At 40.9% G+C, this 8,794-nt stretch overlaps 2 protein-coding genes across 2 annotated transcripts; one reads left to right on the top strand and one right to left on the bottom strand.

The window, feature by feature from the left end:
- The first annotated feature begins 2,155 nt into the window (after window positions 1-2,155).
- LOC121162153 (olfactory receptor 10A4) lies at window positions 2,156-3,150 on the top strand. Its single transcript, XM_040989001.1, has one exon. The coding sequence runs from the start codon at window positions 2,179-2,181 to the stop codon at window positions 3,124-3,126; it is 948 nt and encodes a 315-aa protein (XP_040844935.1). The 5' UTR covers window positions 2,156-2,178; the 3' UTR covers window positions 3,127-3,150.
- Window positions 3,151-7,154: 4,004 nt separating this feature from the next.
- Window positions 7,155-8,102, bottom strand: LOC121162186 (olfactory receptor 2D2-like). Its single transcript, XM_040989026.1, has one exon. The coding sequence runs from the start codon at window positions 8,100-8,102 to the stop codon at window positions 7,155-7,157; it is 948 nt and encodes a 315-aa protein (XP_040844960.1).
- Window positions 8,103-8,794: the final 692 nt, after the last annotated feature.

Below are 8,794 nucleotides of genomic sequence, written 5' to 3'. Positions count from 1 at the left end.
AGCACCCATGTTAGATGCTGGTACCACAAACAGAAAGTGTGTACCAGAGATGCCAGAGTGCCAGCCCCATCTGCTCATCTTAAATAAGATGCCTTACCTTTCTCTCTTGCTAAGATGCTATGCCAGACACTCCAGCCTGTCCCCAACTGTGGACTCGGACTTCTGAAGGAGTCAGTGAAAGTGTCAACTGATGATTGATTAAACCCATGGAGTCACACTGCTCCCCACAACAGAAATGTGTCTTCCCTTGGAAAACTTACTCAACTTCTCTGTATTTTAAAGTATTTGCTTATAAATCTACCTAAAAGTAGTATAGTATTTTTATCTTCTGGTTGTGATGAAATTTAAAAAAATAATGTGACTGAAACACATTGACTAATTTCCAGGAGCTATGTTAATCTTTACCATGAAGCTAGCTGAGGAAAATATATGAGGAAATCTCCATGCTGTGATTGAGTTTTTACATATATGTGAAAAACTGACGATTTAAAATTCGATTATTGTTTATAGTCCTTTGTACCTCTGAGTAACAGTGTTTTATTCTTCTATTTGCTGAATCCTTTATTTAGCGGGGAGCTAAGTTTGTGATCATAAAGAAAACTGAATGTATGTCATTTCACAATTTTAAAAATAATAATAGAGGAAGAAGAAGAGAGTGGCAGTGAAGGAGGGAAGGAAAGTGGATAGTGTGGGAAGTGTATTTTATGTCCTTAAAACTCTATATAATAAATGCATGAAAATATAAGTTATAAACACAAGTTCAAAAATGAATGGATCTGCAAAAAGACTTATAGATTTAGCTGCTAATTTTTCTCCTTGCTTTCCTGCTTCTCTCAACCCCTTGACTTCACCTCTTGTGCCTACTCTGGGCTTCATTCAGTTATCTTCTTGGGAAAGCTTTTCTCGACACTTTCCACACCCCAAATGCCCATTTCCTAACTTGCTACTTTATTTCTTGCTTTTATTACTATCTACTGTACTATACATTTTAGTAATATAATTTTCTTATAATCTGTCTTCCCATGATACAATAAGTCCTATTAGAAAAGATATTTTTCCTTGGTCTATTTACTGACAGATCATCTTCAATATCATACCACTGCCTCACAAGGTATGTTTTAAATAAGTTATTCTTTATCTTGAAGATTGAATAACTACAGTACATTTTGAGAGTGAATTAGATAAGAAAAAAAGCAGTTAGAAAGTCATATTATACCATAATAATTATAATGGTTAGCATTTATTGAGCATTTATGTAACAGATAACATGCCAAGGGCCTTAGATACGTCTCTTCATTTTAGTTCACATTCACCAGAAAAAAATGTTAGGCTCCCAATTTTGAAGCTTAGTTCTTGATGCAAGGATAAATCCTTCTGTTAGTTTGCCAAAGGGTCTTATCTTAATCTTAATACCCATATCTTTATGTTGTTAAACATGAGCTTCAAGTGCCAAGCAAACCAAAAGAAGCTGATGAAATGGCTAGGTTTATCATCTGCACACAAGATGGTTCTGACCCAAGCCTGAGATGGTCTTCCTTTTGTCTGATTGCATACAGTCTCGTGAAGAATATTTAGTCTTGGGATAAACACACATTACAGTTTCCATATCGTGTCTTCCTCTTTACACTGCAATTTTTCTGGATTTAGAACTGGAGATTCCTCCAAAAGAATAAAATTTTCCCCCAGGGAAAAGTTTGATCAGTTTGGCGATATTTAAACTCCTCCTCAGGAATTTTTCAGTAATTGTGATTCATGCTCCACAATTTTCTCCTTCTCATTCTTTGATAGTGCAACAGGAGAGCTGTCTGATCTCACCACCTTGCATTCTGTGTCAAGACCTTCTCTCCAGAAACACTTGGACCAACTATTGCAGCAATACTGACTGTTGAAGACCAGTAGGAGCACAAGCATGAAGCAGTATCAGCAGCCTTCCTCTGTAGAGCGAAGTCAGAACATGTGTTGATATTTATAGCATATCTCATGGAAGCCTTCCAAAAACAACTGCGAACCTAATAGTGATAATTTTTGCCAATTTGAAGAGGACACACACTTGATCTTCCCCAAATATTGCAAGGTGGAGACACAAGGAAGCCCCCTTTAAAGATAAATGACACATGACGGCTTTGACCTTGATGGGGTTTTAAGGTCAAAGTCTCCAGTGAAATCCGAGGGAGAAGGATGATGTGGGGAAACTGGACCCTAGTCAGTGAATTTGTTCTTGTGAGCTTCTCAACCCTGTCCTCTGAGCTGCAAGCTTTATTGTTTCTCCTCTTCTTGACCATTTACCTAGTGACCCTGATGGGGAATGTTCTCATCATCCTGGTCACCACTGTTGACTCGGCCCTACGAAGTCCAATGTACTTCTTCCTCAGAAACTTGTCTTTTCTTGAGATAGGTTTCAACTTGGTTATTGTGCCCAAAATGCTGGGGACCCTGATCTTGCAAGACACAGCCATCACCTTCCTTGGCTGTGCCACCCAGATGTATTTCTTCTTCTTCTTCGGGGCTGCTGAGTGCTGCCTTCTAGCCACCATGGCATATGACCGCTTTGTAGCCATTTGTGATCCCTTGCATTACCCAGTCAAAATGGGGCACAAGTCTTGCGCCCAGCTGGCAGCTGCCTCATGGTTCTCAGGGTTTCCAGTGGCCACAGTACAAACCACATGGATTTTTAGTTTCCCTTTTTGTGGCCCCAACAAAGTGAACCACTTCTTCTGTGACAGCCCTCCCGTCATTGCATTGGTCTGTGCTGACACCTCTTTGTTTGAACTAGAGGCTCTGACAGCCACTGTCTTGTTTATCCTCTTCCCTTTCTTGCTGATCTTGGGCTCCTATGTTCGTATCCTCTCCACTATCTTCAGGATGCCCTCTGCTGAGGGGAAACGCAAGGCATTCTCCACCTGCTCCTCGCACCTGCTTGTTGTCTCCCTCTTCTACAGCACTGCCATCCTCACGTATTTCCGACCACGATCTAACACCTCACCTGAGAACAAGAAAATACTGTCACTCTCCTACACAGTGGTGACTCCCATGTTGAACCCAATCATCTACAGCTTAAGGAATAATGAAGTGAAGGCTGCACTGAAGCGGGTTATCCGCAGGACTCTGAGACATCAGAAACTGTGACTGGCTTAGATGGACACTAAAGGGGTTCAATGTAAGAAAAAAGAAGGCTAGTAAGTTCCTCATGTGAAGTTTGGAGAGGACTTTGAATTTTCTCCTAGGATTCATTCCTGAATGGCAGAACATAAGTGATGAAAAGAAACAATTTGCTGAATTCAGTATTCTATGGACTATGGTACCAATATCTTTGGGACTGATGCTAGTTTACATAAATTATGATTCTTTGAAATTCAATAACTTTGTTACCGTCTAACATTAATTACTTGTTCTTTCCTTGAAATTTGCAATCCATTTTATTTTGTTATCTTCTGCCCTACTTTCCCCTATTTATCCAAAAGTACTACCTGCATATTTCTAGCATGTCTTTGTTTACAATTTTAATTAAAATAATTGTGATGAAAACAAACAACAATCTTGTTTCATTATTTCATTCACTTTTTAAGAAAATTCTGAACCTGAAACTAAAATCAATGGAAGGCATAAAGCCATGGAATAACCTATTAAATTGACTAAGGGGTGGCAGTCATTCCCGCACCAACATGCCCAGGGCAGCAGCTCATGGAAGCCTGGACATGAGGAATGACTTCTGAGGGAGTCCTAATGACAAGGCCAATGTACTTGCAGATTCTTTGGTCTGACAGTAGAGTACATATGTGAGAACTGGCCTCCTCAGTGGCTTAGACAGAGCAGTGGATGGCATACCCAGATGCACAGAGAGGATATAGCAGTCCATTAGAGCCTGCAGAGGACACCTGGTACTATAGCAGAGGAAGGAGTGCAGAAAAAGTTGCTCAACTACCCCATCCAAGCGTTGGCAGCAAGTAGCTGGGCAAATGGAGACTCCTAGGAGGACTACATCCAACAATGGACCTTGGAAGAATTTTCTCATCCTAGGTGCAACAAGATTGACAGCATTTCAGAACTATTGAACTATGGAAACCACTTGAGCAGGACCCTTGGAGCATGCTCCACATTGGGGATCCTGGAATGACATTGAGTGGCCATTCCCTATCCCCAGATACTGAGGCAGTTGGGAGGCTGGGTGCAGATTCTTCCCTTAACTTCCTTGTTCATCAGATACAGGAAAAAAAAAAAAAAAAGAAAATGTGGAAAAGTGAACTGACCCACCTTCCCCTAAACCTTGACCCTTCCTATCCTAATAAACTACGTAAAAATCATCAAAAATAAAGTTTTTTAAATTACCTAAGGAAAATAATATCTTATAAACATCCATAACTAGAAAAACTATTCCTCACAATGATATTAAGTAATCCCACTTCCAATCAAAATAAGGTAACCAGGACTAGAGTTGCCTTCTCACCTAAACCAACAAAATAGAAAACAAAATAAGGCCCAGCATGATAACCTAGCAGCTAAAGTCCTCGCCTTACATGAGCCAAGATCCCATGTGGCCGCCAGTTCTAAGCCCAGCGACCCCAATTCCCATTCAGCTCCCTGCCTGTGGCCTGGGAAAGTAGTTGAGGAAGGCCCAATGCCTTGGGACCTTTCACCTACATGGAAGACCCAGAAGAGGCTCCTTGCTCCTGACTTCGGATCGGTTCAGCTCTGGCCCTTGCGGCTGCTTGGAGAGTGAACCAGCGGTTGGAAGATGTTCCTCTCTGTCTCTCCTCCTCTCTGTTTATCTGTCTTTCTGGTAAAAATTTTTAAAAATATAAATCCGAAAAAAAAAGACAAAATACATGAAACAATGGTGGTCATTTGAGATGCACAACTACAAAGTGGTCACTGAGAGACAGATAACACAAGAGGTGAGCTCAATAAATGAATGATTCAAGAAGCCTTACTTTAATACTTTCAAAAAGTTAATGAAAGACAAGGAAGCTATAAGAATATCCAAATTAAACTTTTAAAGAGGACAACTGTAATATTTCAGAAGAAAATTGTGTTGATTGACACTCAGAATAGATTATGTATTGCAGAACTAAGAGTAATAGTTTTATAGAATGGCAATGGAATTCTCCAAGAAAAGACACAGGGGAAAAAATGACAAGCACATCATTTGTCCCTAGGATGAGGACAAGCTATTTAACATGAAGTAACTAAAGGAGGAAGAGAGAAAAAAAATCAAGGAAATAATTATTCAAAGTTCACAAAATTCAATGAAAACTCTATACTCATACCCTTCAGCATACCCTAAGCACACAACACATAAGGCAATTACTAAGGCACATCATTGTTAAATTAGGAGCAAAGACTGTTCACTGACATCAGGTTTGTTTAGTATTGGACCCAGTAGATGAAAAAAGGAAGTCGCCATGTTGACTGGACTGTCTGATCCAATTTGCTAACATAAAACGGATTGCTGATGTAATAACTCAGAGAAGCCTGAATTCAGCAGCCAGAAGATTCTCTATTCTGTCTTTTCACACTCCCCTGAACAACAGCTCTGGTGAAGGAGAAACTGCAGGAAACCATTTAAAAAGAGACCATCAGGGTGCAAAACTTTAGGTTGCCATAACACATTAAAAAAAAAAAAACAGTAAGCTGTGGCTAATATATAAACCCACAAATGGGTGACAAAATACAAAAATCATTAATTTAGATGTGGTGACCAGGTTCAGGACTGTGAGCAGCTGTCTTCTGCTATCTATCGGCACTTTATCTTGTCATTTATCTTCCCATATCCTACCTACATAATGCTAGTTGGAACTGTTCTGTACACCACATACAAGTGTGACTTGCTTGGTGCAACTCTGCTATGATAACGTTCTTAAAGGGATCTTGTTTTAGTAACATGAACTAATGACTGCTGGAATAAAAAGAAACTGAGGGCAAAAGAGATATTTTTCATTGTGCATTGTCTCACATAGTTCTTGTGCTCAAGGATGTTTGCTTTCTGTATAGACGATACAGTTTCCCTTGTTCTCAGCTTCGAAAATGGGAATAAAATAGCAGAGGTTTAGGAAGGCAGAAGGGGAATAAACTGGAAATACTGATTTTTCCCATTGTTTTCTTCCCCTATGTAACCTCAAGTCTCAGCTCTTCTCTGAACCTTTTACACAGTTTCCCTCTCAAGGTCTTAGATCTCTTCTCATTCCTCCAGGTCTAGGGTGAATCACAGATTGTTGCTATCTGTTAGCCATAGCATAATTTCCAATTCTTGTTGGCTGCCTAAATCTACATATGGAGTTTTTTTATGATTATTTGTTTATTGGAAAGGCAGATATACAGAGAGGAGAGACAGAGAGGAAGATCTTCCGTCCGATGATTCACTCCCCAAGTGAGCGCAACGGCCGATGCTATGCCAATCCGAAGCCAGGAGCCTCTTCCAGGTCTCCCACGAGGGTGCAGGGTCCCAAAGCTTTGGGACTGCTTTCCCGGGCCACAGGCAGGGAGCTGGAAGGGAAGCGGGGCCACCGGGATAGAACCAGCGCCCATATGGGATCCCAGGCATGCAAGGCGAGGACCTTAACCACTGCGCCACCGCGCCAGGCCCCATATGGAGTTTTGAAGTACATCCCAGTAGACTTGATCCACAGATTCTAAAAGGCATATAAGAGATTAGTCCATTTTCATGCTGCTTCGTTGTACACACACTCTTCAGTACGTCACTCATACATAAAGGTGCACATCCATGCACCATCACCTAATACTGAGGACATTGCAAGTTAAGTAACGGTTTTTCAATGTTTATTATATGTTGGCAAAAAGACATTCAAAAACATCAAAATGGAAAGAACTTGGGGAATAGCCTGAGATATATGACAATGATGATGTCCAAAGAGTCATATGTTACAAGTTGCTTGAAGTATAAAAATTTCTTCAAGGATTTTCTGAATGTTACATTCAAATAGAGAAACACAAAGAAAAAAATGCTTCTCCTCATTACTTTATAAATTGTTTTCCTCTCCACAAATGCAAAAATGATTCAATATAGGTCCATAAACAAAGTCTCAAAACAAAGTCTGAAAGATCAAATCAATCACAGTCTTACATTCTAAAGCAATGAGATTGCCATGAAATTCACACACATAGGAATACAACAAAGTCTTCATATTTAATATTCATTGTCAAAAGGAGATTCCAGGTGTGCATGAGAAATTTCTTGGGGCTACTTTCCTCAGAGCTCCCTTCACATCCTTGTTCCTCAGGCTGTAGATGAGGGGGTTTAGCATGGGGGTCACCACTGCATAGAACACAGACACCTGCTTCTCTTGCTCTTTGGAAGACTTAGGAGTCATATAAGTGACAATTCCTGACCCATAAAAAAGGATGACCACCACCAGGTGGGAACCACAGGTGGAAAATGCCTTGAGCCTTCCTGCGGCTGACTTCATCTTCACCACAGTCAGGATGATGCGACTGTACGATACCAGGATTAGGGAAACAGGGATGAGCAGAATCACCACCCCCATCAGGAAAATGGCCAGCTCGGAAGTGTGTGTGTCTGTGGAAGCCAAGACCAGCAGTGCAGGGGCCTCACAAAAGAAATGTGCGATAGTGTTGCAGCCTCGGTAGGGCAGCCTCAGCGTGAACGTGGTGTCCACCACGGACACCACAATGCCACTGCTCCACGATCCCAAGGCCAGCTGTGCACACACACGCCAGGTCATGATGCTAGGGTAAAGCAAAGGGTTACAGATGGCCACATAGCGGTCATAGGACATCACAGCCAGAAGGGCACACTGGGTGCACCCAAAGATGAGAAAAAAGACAAGCTGGGCTGCACAGCGTGTGAATGAGATGATCTTCTTCCTGGAAAGCAGGTGGACCAGGGCCTGAGGCACTATGTTGGTAGAGAAGCAGAGGTCAGCCAGAGACAGGTTGCAGAGAAAGAAATACATAGGTGTGTGAAGCCGGGAGTCAGCCTGAACAAGGGTCATGAGAAGTAGATTTCCAAGCACAGTGACCAGATAGACACCCAGAAACAAGATGAACAGCAGCTGCTGCGTGTGTGGATCCTCAGAGAGTCCCAGGAGGAGAAATTCCATCACCTGTGTCTGATTTGTCTGCCTCATCATTTTCCTCCCTTCACAGTAAGAAGTCACTTTCTGCTAAACACAGGCATGCACAACGTTTTCATTCTGTAATTTCAAAATCTCGTTAAAATCTCTGGAAGATGATTATGCTGCTTTAAGTAGAATATTGCCAGCGCTATAAAAATCATACTTACATAATGGTGTGTCCATTGTCGATGTCATCTGGCAAGTGCACAGTACATCAAAGGAATTGCCTTCCTTATTCTGAATGTCACCCATAATAAAATAATGGACAGACTGAATTCATTTGTAAGTTATTTCAATTAATTTCACTGGATTATTACCTCGGTTTCCTAAGTCTAATACTACTTTTTTACATTTCCTACACTGGAGTACTTTGTCAGTTTTCAAAACATGATTCAGACAAGAAGTGATACACATTGTTTCTTTCTGAAAGAATGATCATAAAAGTACAAGCATTCAAATGGAATAAAAAATAACCTGTACATTTGACCATTTTTAAAAGAAATTTGTCTGTCTTTAAAGAGCTGAAATACCAAGTGGCAGCTCAAAATACCCCCTCGTAATCTTGTCCGTAGCTTTATATTATCTATCTCAACTAGAAACTGATTTGCAAAATGGCAAACACACCATCGCTACAGGATTTTGATGTCAAGCTACCATCTATTTTCCTGCTCCACCCAAACAGCACCAATATCCCTTCCTCCAGC

Source organism: Ochotona curzoniae, unplaced genomic scaffold, assembly GCF_017591425.1.
Source record: "Ochotona curzoniae isolate NIBS_2020 unplaced genomic scaffold, NIBS_Ocur_1.0 contig_517, whole genome shotgun sequence".
NCBI classification, from domain to species: Eukaryota; Metazoa; Chordata; class Mammalia; order Lagomorpha; family Ochotonidae; genus Ochotona; species Ochotona curzoniae.
This window is presented reverse-complemented; position numbering and strand designations above follow the sequence as displayed.